The following is a 25,712-nucleotide window of genomic DNA, read 5'->3' as shown; positions in this document are numbered from 1 at the left end:
GCCATCGGCTGAAGAGCTAATTTTATTTACTTTTTTTTTTTTTTTTTTTACAATTTTGTGCTCAACTTTCACTGCTGTTGTCAGTATTATATAATTGAAATCCACAACCAAGATAGCGATCTCTGGCAAAATGCAAGCACAAACAAATCCTGTGGAACGCCACCTCTCCAGAACTTGCTTATCAGAACAAGAGAACTCAGCTCACCTGGTGCATCCCCTGGGGTTTCCTGCAGATGTTGCAACAGCACTAACTTTTCTGACTTATTGAATAACTTAAAAGCATGCAGTACTTTTTGTCTTATGCCAAATATTACTTTTCAATAAGGAAATGGACTGAAAAAATACTTATTTACTGGGGCAGTCACTGCAGTGTAGTAATGCAAGCTTTCACCAACTGTTACTCTGCTGTATCAAATATGTTTCCATGGTATTAATAGACTTATCTTGCTTCTGTAGGAGATCAGGTGGCCATATATTCTGAACTCTCCTTTACATCTCCGCTTCGTGATGTTGCCTTTCATCCACATGAACACATGGTGTCATTTTGTGCCTTTGGTCAAAATCAGCCAATACTTGTATACATTTATGATTATAAAGGTAAAATACAAATTTTCTTGATACACATCTATAAATATTTCATTTTTAGAAGGGATTTGCTAGTGTTTTCATTTCTTTTGAAGGAAAAAGAAAGCAGTCATTTGATAATAATATGTATCTTTATCCTGGGAGATAGCAAAACCCAACTGGACATGACCGTGAGCAACCTGCTCTAGGTGTCCCTTGCAAATGTGTCTTTGTATGTCATCCTGTGTGATTCTTACACCACTTCTATCATATATAGGCACCATCCTTTGGAGGCTTTTCTGATGTTGTGTTTTTGTGGTTAGCTTTAGCCTTGTCATTGTTTCAATTAAGGACATTACTGTCTAGATGCAACATGACATCTGAAATAGATAATGTTAATACAAATTATGCAATAAATTTTGCGTGTCTGTAACAGATTTTTGTTTGAATTATGTTTGCAGTGGACATAGATTTATAAAGCTAATCCTGTCTTTATACATTTGGTTTTTAAATACCATGTGCTAACGAGATTACTCATATCAAATCTCACAGTTTAGGTTATTTGTTGAACTGGTTGACTCTTACAGGAAAATAAAGTGGAATGACTTTGCAATAAATATTCAGTACTAAATTTCAACCCAGAAAAATATCTCCATTCTAGAGAGCAATGGAAATTTTCTTGGGTGAAGGATTTCTTTAAAATTTTTTGACTATTCAGCAGACAGTGAGTCTTTAAAAAGCTAATAGGGTAGTTTAATATATATGTCTGTGTGTGTGTATTTAGAGATCACACAGATATCACACTGGTAGTTACTTGTATCATCTGACTGCTTTAAGTAAGTCACTGATGCCAGTAAGATTTTGCATAGGTTGTGGTCTTTTCTACATTGTCTGCTACCAACTTTTTGTTCCTTTTTTGGTTAAAAGCACACACTTTGCTTTCAGAAGATAGTCTTACTGCCTTAGTCTTGAAAGAGTTAATCATATAGCAATACTAATTTTAGTCACTGACACAGATAAGACTCCAGCAGTGTGACTTTTACATACACCAAGTTTTATGAATATCCTGGACAAAACTTTCATGAAGAATTCTTTTAACCTTTGTTGACTTGAGACCACAGTACAAAAATAATTGCAAAAGTCAAACACTTTATTTAAATGACAGTGAGCACACCTTTCACCAAAAGTATCCTATTCTAGAGCAGGCTACCTCCTAAGAATGCCTCCTGTACCTGTATATGTGTCTAGAAACTTCTGAAATTCTGCTGAAGTATAAGAAGCTCACTTGAACTAGGCTAGAAAATGTCATTTTCAGGTTCTTCCCTATAGCACTATTAGTACAGATTCTGATGGTGTTTGACTGAAGACATGTCTGGCAAAATGACAGTGATCAGTCAATTATTTTTTTCCCATGGCAATGTAAAGCTTCACCTGACAATTGATATTGGTTATTTCTACAGTTGCACAACAGGAAGCTGAACTGGTAAAAGATCTCAGCTCATCACTTACCACAGCTGCACCAAGAGGGCCCCAGTTCTTGAGCAGTTTTTCTGAAATTCCTGTACAAAAAAGTTCAGTGATGTCTCTGGCAGATCAGTTTGTCAGTGTTGCAAGAGCATCAATGAGAATGCAGAAGGTGAAACAAAAACTCGATTCTGTTTTGGTAAGTCAAATTTAATTAATTTCCAGAATTATGTAGTCTTCTCAGCCAAAGTTCATATTCTAGGAATAGTAACAAAAACATATATATGTAGTCTTGGGATCTGTTCTTCAGAAATGAATACATCTCTCACTAATGTTACTGCACCTCTAAGCAGCCCTTTAGAAGAGATTACTTGCATGAAACTGAGTTATTTTTGTTTATCAAGTATTGATGACAAGGGATGTCTTCTGTCAATGCCCATTGCCATTCATATGATTTACTCCATAGATCATTATGGAAGAGCTTTAGAAAAGTTTGGGTTTTTTTGTTTATTTCTATCCACTTTTAGAATTGTATGTGGCAGGGGTTTCATAGTGGGGGGGCTGCAGGGCTGACCTGTGTGGGAGGAGATCATGGACTGCCCTGTGCTGGGCACAGCTGTTTCCAGCCAGCTCTGCAAAGGACAATACTGACCCAATGCACAACTGAAACTGGAACCAAACCGAAGAGCGTATGGCACCTCTGTGAAAACATATTTAAGAAAGTTCATTAGCGACGAGGGACAGGAGACACCAAAGTAAAGGAGGAAAAGCAAAGAAAAAGATGTCTGGAGGTACAAGTGGAAGTACAGGAGGAGGGATGTGAGGAGGGACAAAAGAGAACACAGAAGGAGGCGTGAAGGTGATGAAGGAGACATAAACCGATGCACACATAGAGATAACAGGGAGAGATAATGGAGTAGGCATGAAGGGAAAGGGAGGAGCAGATGTGTGAGGATACACAAAAGAAAGAACAGGAGGAGGTACGACTCTGAAGGGACTGCAACCCATGGAGGAATCCATGCTGGGCAGGTACAATCCCCACAGGGATTTTGGTGGGTGGAGGACCCACACTAAAGCAGCTGAAATGAGTTAAAAACAAGGAAAAGCAAAAAGAGCGAGACACTGCACTAACTCCACTCTCCTGCACCACCCATGGCCTTTCCAAAGGGACTGAGCGTAACGTAATGGCAAAAGCAAGGAGGCTGGGGACTAGGAAGGAGAGAGAGGTGTCTGAAGCAAAGTTGACACAAACGAAGAGGGAGGAAGAGTATTTTCTTTGGGTGTTTGATGATTTGTCTTGTTTTTCAATGCCCGAATCAGTATTTAAAGCTTTTGTAATAAGCAATAAATTTAATTAAGTGAAATTCCCCACAGTCGTTTGCTTTCTGGACTGTGAGCTCCCAGTGGACCCCTTTATGAAATGCCACACTGTACCTCACATGGATAATGGTAGGAGATTGCTGCTGCCTCTAAAATTACATGTGGCCTCACATAAGGAAGCAAGCCATGTTTCTGTTTTCTGCTTATTTTGTTCCTGCTCATCTACAGGTGAGCCCTGGTGCCTTAAAGTTGTTTATCACTCGGAGAGAGGCACACCATATGGAGAATGGAGCATGTAACCTTGTGTCTGGGACGACATTCCAGAAGAAATTATTTTTTACTCTTCTGGATGCCTTGTCATCTGAGGAAGGAGACAGGGATATTGAATTTTTGGGAGTGTTTATCACTGCAAGTGTGTAGTCCGTTATTAGCCAGGGATTCTTGGCTGTTGGAGGCAAATCTGGTTTAGCAGAACCATGTCGTGGTTCCATGGAATCGTGTAGCTGGGTGAAATAGATAGACCTACAGCTGTGTCCGAGAGAATAACTGTCAGCTGCTGGAGTTTTGTAACCTTAGACTCCCAATACTCAATAACCAGTTTGGGGTGAGTAAGTCCACTGTGAGCAGTCATGATCAAGGCTTTGGACAGCATCCTATAAACCCTCTACCTATGGACCTTATATATGGGAGATGTCAGAAAGGTCATCTGAGTCTTCTCACTGTGTGGGTTTCCAAACAGTACACGATGGCAGTTGAGAGAGTCCACAGTGTCTGATGTTAGTCACAGAGCAGTGACTGATGCTTATTAAAACTGAGAATGCTTCCTTGCAGGGCTTTATGAACCACTAAGATGTTGGGAGGAGATTTCTTTTCATTGAAAGGACTCTTGATACTCATCTTTGAAGCGATCCAACATGGGGCTCAGGGGACAGTGATACCTCCTTTCCAAGCAGGGATAGCATCATTTCTTGCATGTGGGTGCGGTATTGCCTTCCTGCATTATCAGAGATTCTGGATAGTCCCAGCAGTGTAACAACACTAAAACCTAAAATTTCTACTAATTTTTAATTGGGAATTACAGCTTTGGATGTGTATGCATTTACATGTGCACAGCTCTCTTTTTCTTGTGAAAAATGATGCATGTGTGTAAGTGCATGCTTTCCCAGAAAGCTTATTAAAATGTGTATGAGGATGTAGGTGTTATCTTGTATGTATTTGTCTGACAGCGAAAAATAAAAGGGAACTGGAAACTATGCAGGCTTTTTACTGGTCTTTTGGTGATGTTCGCATGCCAGTGCCTTGTCACAGACACGTAGGTGTTAACCATGTTGGGACAAGCGTGTTGGCAGCATACCTTGTAGACAGTAAACGTGGCCTGAGGTCACGCCTGGGGTTGTGTTTTATGAGACAAAGGCACTGGAACCTCCAGACAGCAGATCTGCCAACACAGGGGTCTCTGGGTTCAATGTGTGTGAACTTAACCAGCAGGGACTAGTGGATATAAAATTAACTTGTAAGTGCAAAGTTTGGAGGTCTACAACTTAGAATCTTACTTGAAAATGTAATGTGAACACATTAAAATTTGGTTTAAGCTAGACAGAAATAGAGAATATTCTGATCCCATATCGCCTTGGGTTTTCTGTGTTGTGACCAGTGCCTCCTTTCCAGGTCCCTTTACAACCAGTGTTATTTTCTTTTTTTCTTTAGGAACCTAAACAAAGTTTCTTTTCTTCTCCCTTCTCCTCTGCAACATTACCATTCCTGTTGGCCCAGAAAACGTGTAATTAGAGTTGACTATTGGGCTAAAGCTTTAGTAATTCACAAAAGCTAGGACATTTTGTTACAAAAGGTGAATATAAAATTCTCTATGAAACCAGAATGCAGAATTGGCTTCTTTACCACTACAGAAATTACAGTACAGTGAATCTTGGCAGAAATTATTATTTATCTCTGCCTCAAGGAACTAATGCTAATGTATGTTTCTATTCACAGAAGTTTTTGATAGAGAAACACTTAACCCATCTCTAGTCATTGAAAGAACTTACAAGTGCTTTTCATTCAGTGGTGCTATTTATGTATTTAAAATTTCACTTCCATGTAGCAATCAAAATACCTGTTTGTAAATCTGCATAACAAAGGGGCAATATATGTCATGTAGATGTGGGGAGAAGGGTTTCTTTTAAGGGTATAATACCCTAGCTCTGAAATTGTGATTTTTAGATGTCAAAACTTTCATGCTATAATTTGAAGGAGAAAAAAAGCCTTTGTAACTCTTAAGGACAGCATCTGTGTATACTCTGTAGTACTTGTCCTGGAATCAATTATGTGTCAGCTGTCTTGTCTCTTAATATGTGAATACTTCTAAATTAATTAAAAGTATGTTTGACTTTTCCAGTCTTTACTTTGCAATGTGTTTTTGGAGAATGTTATTAAAAGGTTATCAAAGTGGTTATCAAAATTCTGATACTCAGAGGGTTTTAAGTGCAATATTAGACAAGTAGAATGTGAAAGTATTCTTTCGTATATACAGAACTACTTACAACTGTTTTGAATTTTTTTTGTCCTTTGAGTGTATTTATTACTCTGCCAGAATTCATTAAGGGAGTAGTTACTGTGAGAGAATCCTGAAGCTTATACCTTGAATTGCATCAAATGTACTGAGCTTTTATCATTAAGCTGTATGACTATAAAGTGTGGTCGTATATGATGCTTTGGTATAGTACACATCCAATACTAACTATGCTGTGTAGTCCTTCCGGATGGTCTCCTATTAGAATTTAGTTGGGATGCAAAATATTTCTTGTGTGAAAGCAGAACAGAATTTAAAGCCACTGCCTTGCAGAAAAAATACGCAACCTTTTTAGTGAACACATAAACATGATACTGATACTATCTAAGCCATCAAGTAGAAAAGTTGGAAACTTGTCCTTTTGTCTGCAAAAAAGACCTAGAGGCAGAGCTGAATGCCGAAGTGGTGTGTATTTTTTATGTTACCATTGTCAATCTTGTAAGAATCTGTTCTCCACGTAATCTTGGTTTTGGTAGATTCTGAAATACAATGCTTGGCTTCTGGATTTTGGTGCAGATCATAGAATCATAGAATGGTTAGAGTTGGAAGGGACCTAAAGGATCATCGAGTTCCAACCCCCCTGCCATGGGCAGGGACACCTCCCACCAGACCAGGTTGCTCAAAGTCCCATCCAGCCTGGCCTTGAACCCCTCCAGGGATGGGGCATCCAGATCAGGAAGAATCCTATCCTAACTTACTACAACTTCTACCTGCAGATGGAAGTTCAGTTCAGTTTATTAATTATCATGTTAGTGGAGAACCCGATCCTGTAAAGTAGGCATTAATTTTTCTGATGACCTGTGTGATGCATTCCACTGGAGTGAGGGCTTTTTAATTAAATAGGTGCTTTTGAATAGTGCTCTATAGTTTTTCCTCTTTGGAATGCTAGGAAATGCTTTTCTTGCTCTAGGAATTTCTGTTGCAAATATTACTTTAAACATGGCTACTCCCACCTGCGGACTTATAAGGTTGTGTTTTATAAGCCATGGTAGAACCAGTTTTGGATCTAAAATGCTATAACCCTGTGCATTTCATTTACTGGATACAAAATTTTCTTATAAACCTTTTTTTTCCTGTTTGCCAAGCAGATACTGTTGAATCATTGTGACTGAATAAAGTGATTGTTGATAGGAAATGACTGAAGTATTACTAGAAGCTTTATATAGGTAAAATAATAAATAGCATGTGAAAGTTTTGCCAGAATTTTACTTTGTATGTCTTTAAGAAATAGTTTGTTATAAAGTAAGGTTTTGGAAATTGTAATGACTTTTCCTTGTCAGTTCATTAAATTTGCCAGTTTTAATTAAGTTGCCTGTGTTAGAAAAAGTTGAACAAATAGCTATTTTTTTTCTGTGGTTGGTTGATTCAGTTTTTTCCCCCTGTCTGTGTAAACTTACAAAGCAGGTCGGATCCTTAAAATCTGTAATATTTTCCTATATTAGACTATTCTTTGCTTGGTAAGAATTTTTTTCTAGGCATTCCTCCTTTTTAGCAAACATCAGATGGATTTTAAAACAACACAGTCAAAATACATGCAGAAGAAAGAAAACTGTTGTATTTTCTAGGTGAAGGCGCTTTGGCACGGATGTGATAAAAGTAGTTTCACACGCTCTGTTCTCATAATGGTCTGTATGGATTTACCACAATTAGTTACTCTGCAGTAACTGCTAGTCTTCCTACATGTATCCAGTGAATAAAAGCAAATAGGTAAAATGTCTTGCTTTCGCTATTAAATAAAGGTCATTGTCCGGATAGTTACCTTAAAGATAGTTAGAGCATTATAAATCTGCCTTCTCGCTTGGTAGCGATGGAGCTTGAGCCTCCTCCAGAGTATGATCTGGTATCAGAGCTCTGAAATTCTCCGCTGGAGAGGCAGCTAATGCGGAGCATAAAGAGTCTGAAATGGCTCTTTATTATAAGACTGTACTTTCAAATATCTGGTCATGGGAATATCTACTGATATTATTATATATATATTTTTATATATAGATCGATATACTGATGCCTTGAATACGTAATTTAGTTATATTGAGGACTTTTCCTCTCTCCAGGCTTCTGTTTAGCGTTAGATACAGATGTAAGGAATTTCTAGTTCAAACTATTTCTCTACTATTTCTTTCTTTATTCTTCTAATGACAAAAGTTAATGAGGAATTGTGTGCATCTTTTGTTGTATACACAAATTTCTGTTACTGTAGGGAGTCATTAAAAATTTTACTATGAATATGGAATTTAAATCTATATGCTTTCAGCCTTTTACTTAAATAAGCGACCTGTATGAATCTAATTAGAGTATCAGAGTATCAGTACTTACACAGCAGTGGCCTTTCATCTGCGCTGTACGCATGGGATATCTGTCTTTAAATTTTACTTAATATTTGCTGACCTTACTATGTGAATAGAGGTCTACAGTAGTAATAATAAGCTGCAATCAGCTGTGATGGAAGATTTTGTTCCATTGCTGGCCTTTTCCAACACTATATTTCTCTTAGTGGCTTATGTTTTATGTCAAAGGTTTGTCAAACACAAGAAATGAAGTGCATAAAACTATATCCATCATAATAGTTCTATCAGCGGGTGAAATAAGATGGTATTAAGCATTTTTAATGTGTGTGGATTGTACTGATTGGTTCTTTAATTTTATTTCCAGTTCTGCCATCAATTTTCTTATCATAAACATTTGCACAGTGTTAAGGAAAAGTTACTCGCTGTTTGTTTTCTCCCTGCTGAACAAAGTAAGCAGGGACATCTGAGTAACACTATGTTTATTCAAATCATTTTAGAGCAGAGAAGGCTGGATTCACTCATGCTGGTAAAAACCCAGCAAATTATATTTCCTTGTGACAGCTGCATTAATTGTCACCAAGGTCTGGAGAAAGCAGCTTTTATTAAGAACCTTTTATGAAGAAAATACCATAAATGTGCACTGAGTCAATTAATTTATTAACATTAAGATTAAACCTCTAAGAAATTTTTAATAAAGTTTCACACATTCCTTTTATTTTTTGTTAGCTGAGGAAAACAATTTGTTTTTCATCAATTAAAAGGTACAGAAAATAACTATATCTTTTCATGCAAAAGTGCTGCTTATTCTAGGGAAATCTGTTCAGGGTTTGAGGTTTTTTTTGCCTTTCTGTCTTCATGGTTAATTTGCAGTTAATCTCTGGAATAAGCAAATAGGGACTTGACAGCATAAGAAATTAGATTACACTTTTTGTTTAAGTGCATAATTGTAAAAACAATCTAGTTACATGCAGGCCTTGATATACTATTTTTTTTTTTTTTTTTAGTAATAGGAATTATAATGAAATTTTCACAGAAATACATCTTTTTTTTAACATCAAATACTTGAGGAAGGATGAGGGGGGATCATTCACAACTATCTGAGTATTCACATGGTTACCTGAAACTGTATACTGTATTTAGAGTCATATCCTAATGTCTTTTGCCAGCAGGTGCAGAGGAATAGGTTTCTCTATGTATTTGACAAGCTGTGAGCCACAAGAATTTCTGGTGTCTATTTTCCTTAGTAGGAAGAGAAATAAAATTGCAGGACAAGTATCTTTGGGTGGGTTTTGTATGCGGAATGGGTTACATCTATTTTTTTTTCAAAAAAAAACTTTAAAAAATTTAACTACTAAAGTCAGGTCATGGATTTATTATTTTTTTTCCCCGGTTATGCGCTCTTTGATAGCAAGAGTCATAAGGAGCCACAGAAGAGGTCACAGTTTACACAGTCATCTAGTTGGCTCTTGCTAAACAAGACAAATCTACTTGTTACTGTTATTGGTGATGACATTGGCCAATTCTGCTCAAGTGTGTATATCCAGGCATGGTCTTCAGCTGAAATACCAGTTTTATTCAATCTAGGAAAGGTCATGCTCTCTGTGCTTAATGCCCGGGTGAGTCTACACCACCTGTGTATAATTGAGCCTCTATTTAACTGTTTTGTGTCTTGTACAAAGAATTTTCCTTGGTTTTCCTTGTGACTAAAAGAAAGAAGAAAGAAATGTTTATAGTAATCTTAATTTCTTCTTAACAAATTTGTTTGGCTTTTTTTTTTAAAAAAAAAAAGAAAAAGGAAGAAAGGTTTTGTGGTAAGCCTGTAATTGAAATGCCAGAACTCTCTGGCAGAACTAAGGAACTGAATATATAGAATTGCTGTGTGATGAGACATATTATCTGTAGACAATTGTTATATCTGAACTATAGGATAAAGCACCTTCTGGCTTCAGTTTTCTTATCTATGCCCTGGGCACTTCTGGGATTTTCTGGGGTAAAACAATGGAGCACCCAAGTCAGAAGGGAACTATATTGCCATCTAGGTGAGCTCCTGAACTGGATAATCAGAGTAAGAGGACTGCAGGGAGCATCAGGGGAACACACTTCAACCTACACTTTGCTTCAGACAAGCCAAGTGTCTGCGTTTCGGTTTTGCCTGTGTTTAATGGGATGATTTCTTATTGTAGCCGTCCTTGGTTTTCCCATTTAGAATAGAAGTTAAAAGCATAATAGGTTAGTCTCTAAGTGATTGCAGCATATCTACCACAACAGAATCCTAGCCTTCCTTGGAATCCTCAACACTATCGTCATAGAAATGATTGGTGTTTTACATAGATGTAAACTTGATTCAAACTTACATTGCAAATTTAAAAGCTGTAGTACTGTGCTCCTACTTGAAGTATTATTGCCTATGTATTTTCTTAGCATTGAGAAAAATAGCAGAATTTGTGTTTTGTTTTTATGTCAAATTCAATTGTCAACTTTTAAATTCTTCAGAATTACGGTTTAATAATGTTTTTTAACTGTCTTTAAAAACAATGTCCTAGAGGCCTAAAGTTTCCAAAGGGAAGCCTAAAACTAAAAGAATAAGAGGCAGTATAGAGCTGGCCAACTTGATTTGACTTGCAAGTATACATGGAAATGTCGATTATGTTGGTTGCAAAGGTCATAAAATTGCTTTCTCCAGAAAAAAAAGAGAAATTGTTATTGTCAGCTTGTCAAGTCCTGCGTTATTCTGGTTTTTGTCTCATGTAATTTACTTTTAATGTGAAAACTAGTTCCACTGAAAATGTGTATTTGCATAATTTGCATAGAGCTGCCCTAACACAAAAAAGAAAAAGCAAATCAGCTTTGTTTAAACTTGGCCAAGATTATGTAGGTATCTTTTTCTTTTTCACTATAAAAACTACACGAATGTTACAACTCTTAGTTTTACTCAATTCAGGGTAGTAGTAAACTGTGTCTTTGATAAAGCTGTGGTTTCTGCGTGAAGCAAGCGGAGCCTGTTGTGAAAAAATAAGTAGATTGATGGTTGGGTATCTTAGCCAACTTTGCTCGTTGTTGTAAAGGTATTTAGCAATGCCTTCCCCCAGCGTGTGTTTCAAAAAAACCCGATTGCTTCACCCTGTTCTGTAGGTAGTCTGTGTCTGTTTGTAAGAGAATTAATTATTCTTCATAGGACAGTGCACTTCATCTGGAAACAGTTCTGCTGAATCATTAGTCCTCACTTATTAGCTGAGGGGTTCCTTCTGCTGTTATTACGTTGTGGGGTTTTCCCGTTTGGGCCTTTTAGAGATCTAAATAATGGCAGAAAGGTCATAAAAACTCTGATTTTGTGTTTACTTTGGATGGGCGGTCTTTTCTAGCTCACCTGCACTGAGCTTCCCTGCCATTAAGGGGAGGAATGAATCACTCCTGTAAGACTGCTTAAATTTAAAACTTTCTTTTGAATATGTCCTAGAAAAATGTCTTTTGTCTTGCTTTTAAGGACTTGGAGAGGAAGGAGGAGTTGTAAGATAGAACTTACTTTGCATTTTCAAAAGACCAGTTTTCTTAAATCTCCAGGAGCCTACATTCGATCTTCTAATGTAGGTGGCGATTGCATATGGTTTCAAAGCGTGCTATTTGTCATGGATAATGAGAGTATTTGGGTAATACAGCAGGAAAATAAAGAGAAAGGGATTAAATGCTGTACAGGAATAATTTACATACAGACTTCCGTATCTCTTCTGTAATTCATTCAAGCACAACAGTCAAAGCAACTTTCTCCTGATAACTTTTTCCCCTCCAGGATGAACCAGGAAAGTGTCTGTTAGGTGCTAGTTTTGAACAATTTGCTCTTCTCCGTTTAGTTTGATTTCCAAAGGCTGCTTTATTCAACCTATCTTCATTCCCTGGCAGTATCTGAAACCAGCTTTTTGATAGCAAATTTGAAAGAGAATTCCAAAAAGGTTGAAACATAGGTTTGTATCACTGATGGTGTAGAGCACATAAGAAATTTCCCTGCAAGAAATTCATGCAGGAGGGAGATCTTCTCATTTGTCTTGCTGCAGGAAGGCTCTCACTAGAGCTAACCCTGCATAAAAGAAGATGAAACACTGGGAAGTTGAGCTCAGCACATTTGCAGAGCAGATTTTTCTGTGCTCGAGTAAACACATACACACAAATTGGTGGAAAGCCATGAGGTATCAGAGAAAACTTTGTATTAATGAGACTTAGTCACTTGCATACGTAAATATCAGAAAAGTAGATTGATTTTGTTGTTGTTCAGAAAAACAGGCCTCTCCATTCTGCTTACATTTCACAACTAGTATTTACTGACATTAAATTCGTACATGACAGTAAAATCTAGCTGGTTTAATCCTTTTTTTTTTCTCTATTTTTTTTTTTTTTTTAATAATTTTCAGTGTTTAATGTGATTTCTGATTTTCTGTCTTGCTTTTCTGTCTGGCCGGTTTTGGAGTATAGCCATTACGTAGCTCACAGTTGCTGAGACAGTACTTGACTAGTAAAAGACAGTTTTTATAATAAACTTCTTTCGGTGGAATTAAATCCATATTGCTACACGAAACTCAGATACGTTAAGATGAAGGTCTAGTGTAGTAACAAGAGGCGATGACAGCAGAGATCCTCTATGCCTCAGTCAAGTTACTCAACACAGGGTTTTAGTGCCGTATTACCTGAATCCCAGTACGCTGCCAATGCCCAAATTGTTCTGCGTCATTGAGACCTGTTTAATCTGTATTAAATGACAAAAGTAGTAGTTTTATAAATGATATCACTTCTGGAAATAAGCCACCGATTCACTTTGTTTTAGCCGTCTCCTTTCTTTAAACAGAATTTAGAAGCCAGTGGATGGAAAATTTGCAAAATATTATTGTTTCGTTTTGGGCCACAACTAAAGTTTAAGGGTCTAATCTAGAGTTTATTGGGGCCAAAGGAAGTGCCCCACTGAGTGTGGGCTTTTTGTTGGATTAAGTGACCATATGCATTTCTTCTAGATTCTGGGGTAGGCTTGACTTTTGAAAGAGTCAAGAATTATGTTGGTTTATGTAAATAATTCTCAAAAATTTTATCATGTAAACCTCTTTTGTTTGAAAAAAGTTACAAATATTTCATTTAAGGCCTGTTTTTCCTTCCTTTTGACTGTATTATCAAGGCAACCAGTGAAAATGTGTCTAAAACCCAGTAAAATTCTCAATTGGAACACGTAAAAACCTGAGATTGTCATAGTGTATTTTTTACATAGACTCCATGGGATAATATCCAAGAGAAAAGTTTGGGAAAGGTTTTTGCTTTGTAATAGGTGCATGTATAAGGAGAAACTCTGTAGGAAACCAAATTTTAACTACATTATCTTTGTTGCTATAGAAATTAGGACACAAAAGGTTTTTTGTGTAGTTTACGTACAGGAAGTATCTGGTGTTTTGGTCTAAGCATGCTTTATTGATTTGCAGAAATCAGTTTTGTGTTAGGACTGGTTTAAGATTATTTTTTTTTCTCTGTAATATTGAGTAATCTCTTCGTAGTTGTAGTGTAGTTTGAGTACTCAAAAATGGGAAGTTATTTTACATTTATCAGTTTATAACCATGTATAAATGTCATTTTATTTTTGTACCTGAAGATGCAACGAGATGCCAGTTCAGACGGTTCTGTGACATCGTTTGCACTGCTTGAGAGTTCATGTCCATATGTAAACATGCAATTCAATTTATAGCTGTTTCAATAATTTTTCTGAGTCTGTGTCTCCAAATATTCAAAAGAAACCCCAAACCCATCCATTGAAATTGTTATTTATCATTGACTTGAGTCTTAATTGTTTTCTTGGAATTTAATAGTTATTTACAGCTAGGAAATATTTCTCTTCTAGCTGTTGCATCAGTAAGTAACCCAGGAAATTACACTTCACTTTCTGATTTGTCTTTCCTATTACAGGCGAGCTCAAATCTCTTGCTTCCTGCGCCATCATCGCTGTCACCACACTCCAAGCTAAGCCTGCCAGGCACTCTGAGCGCTCCACTGAATCCCCTCTATTCTTTCACTGCTCAAAGTGGTGAGTTTCTTTCTTTATTTCTTCACTCTCTGTAGGGAATGGGTAATAAATTCCCTGAAGTTTTTTTTTCTGCCTTTATAGATTTTACTGTGCAGCTCTTTAAGGGATTGTTCTGGTTGTTATATGTGATATTGTTTATAAAGAGCAGTGTGATACAGTCCCATACTGATATATGTTCCCTTGTACTGCTTTTTTTTCTTTAAACTGTACACTTATTTATTAGTGCTGTGAGTTCCTTGAACTGTATGAGATTGCCAGCTATTCTTAATTTAATATTTTGATAACATTTTAATACTTACTAAAGTATCTTAAACACAGGCACTGAAAAACAATAAAATCATATTTTTAAAAGCATATTGCTGATATAAGAAAACACTAATAAGAAAAGCGGTTCACTTAAGAAGTATAGTGCTCAGTAGTCTACTTGCAGTTATGTTTAATCTGGTTTTAGGGGTTTGTTCCTAAAGATATTTTGTGTTCAAAGATTTTGAGAAAAAGGCAAACAATAAAATAATGCATTGTTGTGATACTTTGCTAATAATACCTGTTGTATTGCTAATCATAATATTTAATAATAAAATTGATAATTTCATGCCTTTTTGTCTTTTTTTTTGGGCACCTATAAAAAGACACAAAATCGGAACCTTAGTTTCTAAGCATTTTTGTTTGTGTCCTTGAGAAGAGTAAAAAGATGTCCAGGGGGAGGGTGGAATATATAATGAACTAAACACAGGTAATAGAGATTTAAAATGTAGATAGGAAAGATAGGAACAGTCTCTATAATTATAAAGAATTGTCTCCTAAAGGCAATTTTCTTCACAAAGCAGGTTATGGTTACTTTTTCTGAGCGGCGTGGGAAGGAGTCCTTAGCATGATCTGAAAGATTGACTGTTAATTTGAGAATTGCTCTTAGTCACTAATTCACAGTGCAAATGGCCACACACCAATTAACCTCTGTATTTCCATTTTTCTACCTTAACAAAGGAGCTTAGAGCCATAATAATATTCATCTATCACACAGCAGATGCTTATTGTTTCCAGAGTGTGTAAATCTTACAGAAACAGTAGAATACATATGGTGTCTTACATATTGTGAATATTTAAAATAAGTGGACTAACCCCTTAAAGAACATTAACGTATACTTTGTTTTAAATGGCTACACCTGATATTGCTCAAATCAGTGCATTTTATTGTCTTCACTTTTACTTTATGCAGAAGCACAGATAACTGTTGATGGAGACTTCTTAAACAGCATGAACGTACATAGATATATGTTACAGCTGTTGATGTGCGCTCCCGGTGTAGTAGTTTCCAAAACTGACTAATACTTCAAGATGATCCTCGGGTGCAGGATATTATTTGTGCAAGGGAAGTATAGTAAAAAAGAGGTACATTTTAATGGCCTTTTCAGCAGTCAATGAAAGCAATGAGAAAATGAAGATTCTTAGGGGGAAAAGACTGTAAAAATGCTTGTGGACCACACTGAAATTTATTTTTCTGTAAGAAAATATCTTAAAATCCTACTTCTCTGTCGTTTTGGGGGCCTCCAAGTTGTTCTACTGTGATAGAATTGCTTTCAGTGAAACATATGAGAAAAAATTACTCATCTATTTCCCATTTGTTATAAAGTGTGAACATAGGTGCTGGCTCCTAACTGCCAGTTTAATTTTACTTTTGAATAATAGAAAATTTGTACTTAAACAGATCCATTCATTTATGGATTGTGCTGGAAGCACAAAACCTTTTTTTTTTTTTTTTTCTGTGTTGGTTTTGTATACATAATATATATGCTTTTCTGTACTTAGGTTATTGGGATCTTGCATCATTAACAACTGCCTGTAATACAGAGATTCTTCATTTTTATCCAGCATTGGGTTACATATTCTTGAGGGTTGTATTGGCAGTTATTCAGTCTTCTCGTTCTCACACTTTCCTGTCACCTTTTGCGGTGTATTTAGTGCTCCTTAAAGCAGAAAGCGGAATTCCCATGACAGCGAAGTCCCTACAGGCAGCACGTGGAAAGCTCTGTTAGCAATGGTTTTAACCATGTAACTAGTGTATGTGCACTCTGTATTCACTTGATAACGTTGCAGTTGATGTCTTGTGATAAGGACAGTGTAGTAGCCTGGATACGTGCAGCACTTTCTTGTTTTAACAAGACAATTTGATCATCTAGGTCTTGTATTAGGTTAGCACCTATATTAGAATGATGATCGGTCAATGGCATTTATCATTCAAATATAGCCCCTTCCCTCAGCAACACTATTTTGTGAAAACAAACTTGATTAAATTGAAACTTAGTGGGTTCACGTGTCCTTGAATATTTCATAGTGTAACAGCAAAGATGACCCTTCTTATTTCAGTCCTCCCTCTGTTCTATAATGTTTTAGAGACTTAAGTTGAGCACCTCTTTCTGATTATTTTATTAATTTTTAAAGAAGGTGAATGGTTATGTCTGTGAAGTGACACCATATAAAGTCAAACAATGTGCTAGTGATTGGTTTTCTGCATGTTGAGGTGCTGTAACTTCTAAAACGCAAACTTGAACATAGGAAGTTCCATCTAAACATAAGGAGGAACTTCTTTCCTGTGAGGGTGGCAGAGCCCTGGAACAGGCTGCCGAGAGAGCTGGTGGAGTCTCTATCTCTGGAGACGTTCAAAACCTGCCTGGACACGTTCCTGTGCAACCTGCTCTGGGTGGACCTGCTTTGGCAAGGGGGTTGGACTAGATGATCTCCAGAGGTTCCTTCCAACCCCATGTTATTCTGTGATTCTGTGATTACCCAGGACTTGGTTTGGACATTCCTGTCTTTTCCTTGTCAAGTTCTCATCTTTGTACCTCCTTCCAGGGTAGCCCATTTCCTAGTTGTTATTTTTTTAAACAAATAAAGAAGCAGCAAAAGGTCCAGCTTGCAGTTACCTATCCTCTGAGAAACATTAAGATCTCTTCTGGTTTTGTTTGCCTTCCCTCCTTGAGATCGTGAGCATCTTTGGACAATGAAGTCACCTTCCTGTACTCTCAGACACTGTTTTGCAGATCCGTGGCATGCCATGAAAGAAATGGCTTGCGTTTTTAGGTTTTATTCAACAGCGTCTCTTCAGTAACTCCCACTGCGTTCAGGGCGTGTTTTCTAAAAGAAGTTTTAAGGTTTCAAGTAATTGTAATTAGCAGTGACCCTAATTGTTAACTATGTGGGAGAGTAAAGCTCGACTGTAAATACAGCACAGATCTTTTCACTAAAATTTTGACTTCAGTAAAACCAGTTAATTAAACTTGCTCTTAAAAATTAATTACGTATGTGCTAGAAACGTGATGGTTCTTGTATCTTTAAAAAACCTCAAAAACAAAAAACACAACACTTTGGCAGGGTTGAGAACAATTAGAAATTTTCTCTCCATTAACACAACTGACAGTCAAAGGTATTTTTCCGCCTGTATAAAGTGAAAGCTTCAGAGCACTCTTTTTCTTTCTGAAGATACTAACAAAAGGTTGCATTTATGTCCTTTGTTATATTTGATAGACTATTTAAAACTTCTTTTTTGAGTCCCAAGCAAACAGTAAAATAGGTTTCTACATCAAAGATATCGACAATATTTAGGCATCAACTAAGTGCTCTTAAAATACTATTTTGATTCTTGATTTTTTTTAGAAGCAGAAAAAGGAGGTACATCAAGTAGCAAAAATTCACATTTTTGCAGAGATACTGCAGAACCACTGTCAAAAGTTACATCTTCATATGTATGTCGGTATCATTGATTACTTTTTTTTCAATATTTCATGCTTTCTCCCCAGCTCTACAACATCTATCTTCAGTATTACTACAGTCCTGGAAGACTTTAATGTTTTTGTTTGTTTCTTTTGGGGGTCTTTATCTTGCTTCTGACATAATTTTGTGCCACTCAAAGAAGAACGTGTGTAGAAGGCTAGTTCGGGCTAGCTTTATTCTTGTCATGTCTTATTAAGAAGCTCTTAGAGGAAAAGAGACTCCTGCAAACTATCATTGAAAATATATCAAATGAACAATTGAATTCCGTTTTCCTGAATAGCTTAGAATAATTTAGTTTTCTAATTTGAGAATAAAGAGTAATAAAATATTCTGAAGAGACTGATATAAAAAAAAATTGAAAAAATAAACCAATAAAATATCCTGAAAAAAAATATCCTGAAGAGATGCTGAAAAAGTTGACAGGGTATATATTAATTGAAGATTGTGTGTATGTGTGCTATATAGTCCAAGAATAACATGAAATACAGTATTTGTAGTATATCTCTGGCTGTGTTTGGATACAGGTTGGTGGCATTTTCAATGAGGACTGAAGGAACTGTTTGACAAACAGAAGATGACTAGGAGAAAGCATGTGGTACAGCCAGCGGCGCTGCCGGCTTTCCCACACTACTGTGGTGAGGTTAGATAATGCTGACCTTGGGGGACCAATTTTTTGGTTAGTGGGAGTGCCAGTAAGAGCACCAGTTGGAAAAATATGTTTACTGGGGTCCAGTCCATGCAAGTGAATTGAATGGCACAAAGATCACCGAATACCTACATTATTTATTTTTGTTATCCTAACATACTACTCTAAATGCTGTATTTTATCAAATTTTAAAATAGGAATAGAATCTCTTCCTATTAATTTTTAAGGAGAAATAGCTTGAGTATGTGTAAAAGACTTCTTGTGGAGAAGATAAAGATAAGAGGAGAACTCTCACTTTTGTCTTGAAAGACTCTGGGTATATCCATTCCCTGTTAAACTGTAATGTGTGTTGCCTCATTAGTTCACCCAACAGCTTCATTTAGATTTGCTGTTACGGGGAAAGCAATTAAGCCTGCAGGGCCGCACAGATCAGAGCTATGGAAATTTGCCATAATGCCTAAGTCACTTTGAGATATTTCTTTTTAGCCCCACATCTTCTTAAAATTGGGGCAGGAGCATATATTGTGGTGAAGAGCAGCGAATACGTACCCAAAAGTGGTTCAGTACCCACACTATTAGTTAAAAGTGGTTTGAGTGTAACACGAGCTGCTGGGATGGAAACTAATTTTCATTACTTTTGTGTATGAGAAGGCTTACAAAAGGGAAGTAGGTAACGTTTAATAAACTCACAAAGACAGTCTCACCAAGTCATTAGTAGCGGTGAGTCTGTTGGGCTTTTTTTTGGTGATATTAAGAAAATAACTAAGGCCTGCACAAAAGGATTTTAGGAGTTTTTTATTTTTCTCCTATTGACCAAAGATAATATCTTTACATTCATTACAAGGCTGTATTTTAACCATAAATCACTACAAAGTCACAGAGAAATTATGGTAACGGACTAAGTTTTATATCCAATTATCAGAATTTCTCTTTATCTTTCAACAGAGGGTAGGAGAGCTGAGTAGAGACAAAGTACCAGCTCAACACCACAGAACAGATATTCAGCAAGTGTGAACTGATTTAACTACACTGAAGTTAGGTAAAAATATTTTTACCAAAAGCAGAAGAACATTAGGTCTAAAATTTTTTTTAAATATGTCTGTGTGTTAATTTGAATGGGAACTCCCCTGGGGAAAATGATCATTCATTTTAAGATATTGATGTCTCTCACTATTACTTAGGGGAAAGGTATAAAAGAGAAGGGAGAAAGCAAATAAAACATTTTATTAATATTATTTGCTCATAGCAGAATGGAAGAACTGTAAAATTCAACTTAAAAGAAAATTAACTTTGAGAAAAATATTTTTAAAACAACAGAAAAATCCATCACAATATTGATTTATTTTTTATGCCTGTGTGGTTGTTTTATAATCTATTTTGCTAAACTATTTACATTTTGAAGGGAAGGCACTTGAAGATGGTGTTTCAGTTTCATAGTGCAAATAGATTACAAAGGCTCGATTGTCACCTGCAGCCTGTATTTCCCTCATCTTATTCCTTCTGCTCAATCATAGAATCATAAAACCATAGAATGGTTAGAGTTGGAAGGGACCTTAAAGATCATCCAGTTCCAACCCCCTGCCATGGGCAGGGACACCTCCCACCAGACCAGGTTGCTCAAAGCCCCATCCAGCCTGGCCTTGAACCCCTCCAGGGATGGGGCAGCCACAGCTTCTCTGGGCAACCTGTTCCAGCGTCTCACCAGCCTCACAGCAAAGAATTTCTTCCTGAGATCTAATCTGATTCTCCTCTCTTTCAGTTTAAAACCATTAGCCCTTTTCCTATCGTTCCTATCCCTGATAAAGGGTCCCTCCCAATCTCTCCTGGAGCCCCTTCAGGTACTAGAAGAGGCTGTAAGGTCTCCTGGGTATCTAGATCACTAGAGCCACCACCGGGATGTTCCGCCTTGCAGCTGACCTAGGCAGTAAATAAGAATTAAAAGCACCAAGACACAGCCCTGCCCTCACCATGGTGTACCGGCAGCTCTGGTGTTTCTGCAGTGGAAAGAACTTCCTCACAGCTCTGTGCCACCAGCATCAGTTACCAATGTCTTGGCTCAAGACACAAATACGGGACCTTGTTTTAAAGCAGAAGAGCTGAGTGTTTACAGGTACAAATGAATAGTAAAAACAAATTTTTAATTTCAAAACAAAAGGTGCATAAATAGATTCATCTAACCACAAAAATGTTCCAACAGGATAGTGAAGACATAGAGACAAAACCATTAACATTAATGACAATCTAGTTCTTCTGTTTTAAAAGGTTACTTATCCAGTTTCCTCTATCTGATTGATAAGATGTTATAAATGTCAGAAGAGTTTGTATTTTCTAGTTAAACTTGCTAGAATTGTTTATACTGAGATCAAAGATACACATGTTCCTTTATTATATGTTCTTTTCCATGTTTCTTCTAGGCATGTTAATTAAAATATTTCACTAAAAATTACACTAAATACAGAGCACAATAACAGCAATCTTTGAAGATTCCAAAAACTTTATCAAAAGAACACCATTTATATTTACTTGAAATTGGTGTATGTTAGGGTAATTACTGCTGTGCCTTCAGGGTAAAGGAAGTACTCGCAGCCAAATTATACAAGGGTGTGGATTAAATGAAGCATTACTCTCTGTTTGGCAGCGGTGGCAACAGATTGCAAAACCAGGGTGTGACGTAGTACTGTGGAAAGACGCTGCCAAGAGTGATTTGGCCTGAGTGTGCCCTTACTTTCTCAATTATGTGGATCCTAAAACAAGCAAATCTAATTAATTCCTAAGTAGAGAGGTCCTGTTAACTGTTTTCAGTCTGAGCTTGTCTGTACTTTCAGGTAGAGCTTGTAATTTTTGAGCTATTGAGCCACAAGACAGCAAGCGTTGACAAAGAGCCTGCTTAAATGCAATTCTGGCTGGTTTCAGAGGTGGAAACAGTTCTTCTGCCCAAGGACTGTGCAGTAAATTACCAGTTCTCTGGCCAGCGGAAAGTTCAGGTCAGCAAGGATGCTGTCTGTACAGCAATAAGCCTAAGTGAATAAGATGAGCAGATTGGTCCCTCCTTGTTTTGCTCCGATCCTTCTGTTCTTATAATTTCCAGAGGAGCTGGGAGGACTGTGCAGAAGACCTGGTAGCAGCCTTGGTGCACAGGAGGGAGGCATCTCCCTCTCCCAAGATGAGACCTAGGTCCTTTGACAAGTGAGTGAAACCAAGTAAATTTAAAAAAAAAAAAAAACAAACACACAACAAAAACTATATTTTTAAGATAGATTATCCATCCTTTTTTTGTATACATACATACTTTTAAAACTATTTTAAAAACCCTTTGCTATATTTGTAGATAGATATTTATCTGTTTGAAACAACTAAACTTTTATGGATTCATATGCAGCTGCTGTTACCCTTGTTGCTGAAGCACCAAGTTCAGTGAGAGCAAGCTTCCCTCACGTGATTCCTTCTACTAATAGAATACTATAACAACTTTTAAATTAACTTTGGGTATCTGTGATCCGTATTATGCTCCCCAATAGACTGTGATACCAGTGCAGCTTGATACTGATGATGTTGGTCCTGTAGAAGCTGATGATAGAGGATGGTGGCTTGGGGAAGCATTTAGAAAGCTGAAGGTGTGTACAGAGAAGTGAAGGCCTCGATGGGTGCGTGACTTACACGTTGCTGTTGTCACACAACCTGGTGACTCGGTATTATTTACAGAGGTGGCCTCTGTGTGCTGCTTTGATCCAGATGAAAAGAGAGCTTCCCTGGAGCCTGCCTCCTCAATGTTAGCTTGCTTTCCAGCTCACTGGAGGTTGTAAGGAACCATGACTCATTGCTTGCTGGCTTCAAGTACAGTGGTAGAACCGCCTTACATGTTTTCAGGTAGAACCGCCTTACACGTTTTCAGGAGTAGAATTTTATTTGGGTGTTTTCTGCAACCTTATGGCATGCTCCAGTGAAGGAAGAGATTGCACAGGTTCCTTCCTCATCTTTTTCCCTCTCAAGTAGGGCTCAGTCTCTTCAGTTTTTATTTCCTCATCCAGAGAAAAAAATTTTGAATGACACGTAGGCAAATTAAAAAATACATCTTTACAGTCGCTTCACCGCAGGCTTTGCTGTGAAACACCGGGCAGTCCTTCTGCAGAAGACTCATACTCACCCTGTATCATAGATAGTATTTGAAACTGTATATCCCATCTCAACGTTGATTCTAGCATATCGCATCCCTGTATGCTTCTAGATATCACATCCCCTTTTCTTATAACGTCAATATCTCTTATTTTAACTAAGGGGCCACTGTCTCTACTTCGGCTGTCTATGTTAGCTTATGTTGCCTCATTGACTGGTTGGTTTTTTTCCAGATTAGCTGTTGCACTGACATATATTGATATAGGTCTTTCTGGAATCCATTCAGACCCTGACTAGTCAAAGGAAGCAGACTGCTGCAGCTAATATGCCAAAGAATAAAATACAGAAAATTAGAGCTTACTTAATGACATATGGTGAGCATCTTTTGGTCCGCTACATTGCCTAGTAGCAGAAAATGTTTTGAGAATTCTTTCAGCAAACTTCTGGTTGTCACTGTCCACCAGTAGAGCGTAAGGAGCGATTCCCTTAGCTTTTTTTTTTTTTTCCCCCCCTAGCAAGGAATTGCGAAGATTCACTTTGTAAGATTGTATTTTCTACTGCTTTTCAGGTAGAGATCATAAATAGGTTCTGTTTTCCTACTGCTTGCATCTTTGAATTTTCTTTTTTGGATAACCATATTTAAGCAGAGTTCACCTCTAATAAAAAAGGATGGTCTTGTCCTTGAAGTTTGGGGTTTTTTTTAGGCTGCCTCGACTCAGAGGAGGTGTCGGTGGGGTCTGTCACCTCCTCTACTTCTTCGGGAGAATCTGGTGAAACAGTTCTTCATAACTTCTGTGTGATGCACATTGCTAGTTGAAGAACTTCTCTTGTGAGCTGGGTACAAGCTAAAATTGAATTTGTATTTATCTCCTTTAAGGAGATAAATCACACTCTTGGAATTTTTCATTTTAGAAACATATTCAGAACTTGAGTTTTGAACTATATATTGATTAATTAGTGGTAACTTTTCATCTTTTGTGTCCAGCGCTTCCATCTAACAATATGTTCAGCCCAACAGTGCTTGCTTCGGGTTTGGCTGCTTCTGTATAAAAAGCAGAACTAACAGAAGAAAGATAATTGTGCTACTGTTATTTGGAAAATCTGGAGTGCAGTGCCCACTTCATAAACATCTGTAATACACCACATCATGTGTACCTGATAATAGTAATTAATTGGAAAGTTGTTTTCCTTGTGCTAAAGAACATAAAGGACAGTTCCATCTTTTTTTGCCTACTTGTACACGTAAAAGATCTTCAGCAATTGAAATTGTGGTTTGAATTAAGAATCTTCCTGCAAATCAGCTTTTCTTACCAAAACAAATTATTTTCAAGGTGAGTTCCAGGAATCCCACAAAGAGAACAAGGTGTGTCCAGGGTTGTCTGTATCACCAGGGCTTGAGTTAATAATTTGGCACGTGGGAATGTGCAAAAACCATCTAGGAAGATTTAACAAACAACTGTGTGCTTTTATGTGCGCAAGGCTAGTGAGGCAAAAGCTTTGAGAGTCTCAGACTCCTGGAGTGTTACTAGGCAGGTTTCTGTCTTTTGTACCCTTGTTTGGTCCTGTTAAACAAACAAATGTTTGTAGCAGTTTGTAGCAGTTAGCAATTAAGACAGTTTTAAAGAAACCTAGATATTTTTCACAATGCATATGGTATAGAAATAATAGGTTACTTTCATAATAAGCTATGGAGAAGAATTTCCTGTCTTTAAATATTCAGACCTCAATAATGCTCTTTCTCCTACTGATGAGTATGAAAACTTTGCAGTTGCTGGTTTCCTGTGGATTTTGGGTTATTGGAGATGCAGGATGAGCATAGTCAGTAGGGATTTTAGCTGCTGCTCTTAGTCAAACCAGAGAGGATGGGTGATGTAATTAAGCTTATATGTTAAAATATTGCATTTTTTATCAGTTTGGCACTACCTGTGTGATGATGTGAAAAAGCTCTCATGTTACTGTATTAACTACTTAAATTGTATTTCATGATACTATAGAAAATATTTAGTCAAATTATATCTCTGTATTCATTCTGAATTTAATTTTCATTAAAGTTTTTGGTTACATCTTTAGACTTGCTGTGCAAATACTCTTGTTTGTAAAATTCCTATACAAATAAGATACAAATTCACTGGATAGGACCGTAACTTTTACTTGCTGGCTTGAAGCTGAGATAGTGTAAAGTCTTTCTTACAACACCAGTTGCAATGATTTGGGTTGCTGATAGAACCTTGGAGAGAAGTCTGTTCTCTCCAGGATATCCAGAGTTCTGGAAATGTGGGTTTAGCCCAAATCCGGGCACAGTCCCTCTTCATGAACCCACCTGTCTTTGTTTTCTGTCTTTTACCTCTCCTCAGATCAGGTACCACTTTGTAAACGAGAGGGAGTATTGCCTCCTAATGATGTTCTTTGCAAACAGTGTCCTTTCCATGTTCATTTTTCGTATATCCTCCACCTAATACCCAAGGGAAAATCTGTCTAGAACAGATTGCTTTGCAGCTCTTTGTCAAGTGATAACTCAGGGTTCCTGTCAGGGTCTCCCGTACTAGAAGGCGGCCCTTAATGGCCAAGTCATCTGTTTTACTTTCTCCAAAGTGGCATAACAATTGGTATCCACACAGTTGTATAACCAGCATAACTTCTGCTAGAGTACTTGCATAGTGGCTGAAGGCTGAGAGTATAGCAACAGTGATGCTTTCTAAAAAGCATTCTAAAAATCCACTGCTGTAAAAGTAGCAGCAGGTTGCTATGGAATTCTAGAAAACTTTGCGGACTTTGTGAGTGAAGGAAACTGAAAAATCAACATCAATGAAATCTGTGTGCAACTGGATCTGCAATGCGTTGCTTTAATGTTAGACTTAACTTTTCAGCATATTTTTCTCTGTAATGGATGATGCCTGTATTAGTCTCAAGTGCTTTGTCATATGTTATTTACAA

At 37.2% G+C, this 25,712-nt stretch overlaps 1 protein-coding gene across 1 annotated transcript in view; it reads left to right on the top strand.

Moving 5' to 3' along the window:
• AHI1 (Abelson helper integration site 1) overlaps nt 1–25,712 on the top strand; it is a 93,581-nt gene that overhangs the window by 30,521 nt on the left and 37,348 nt on the right. Inside the window, exons 17-19 of the mRNA XM_074144651.1 lie at nt 457–597; nt 2,025–2,227; nt 14,134–14,251. Of these exons, the coding sequence (XP_074000752.1) occupies nt 457–597; nt 2,025–2,227; nt 14,134–14,251 (462 nt within the window). The remainder of the gene's footprint in view (nt 1–456; nt 598–2,024; nt 2,228–14,133; nt 14,252–25,712) is intronic.

The sequence above is a fragment of the Numenius arquata genome, chromosome 2 (genome assembly GCF_964106895.1).
Source record: "Numenius arquata chromosome 2, bNumArq3.hap1.1, whole genome shotgun sequence".
NCBI classification, from domain to species: Eukaryota; Metazoa; Chordata; class Aves; order Charadriiformes; family Scolopacidae; genus Numenius; species Numenius arquata.
The sequence above is the reverse complement of the archived record's forward strand: the minus strand, read 5'-3'. Positions and strand labels throughout refer to the sequence as shown.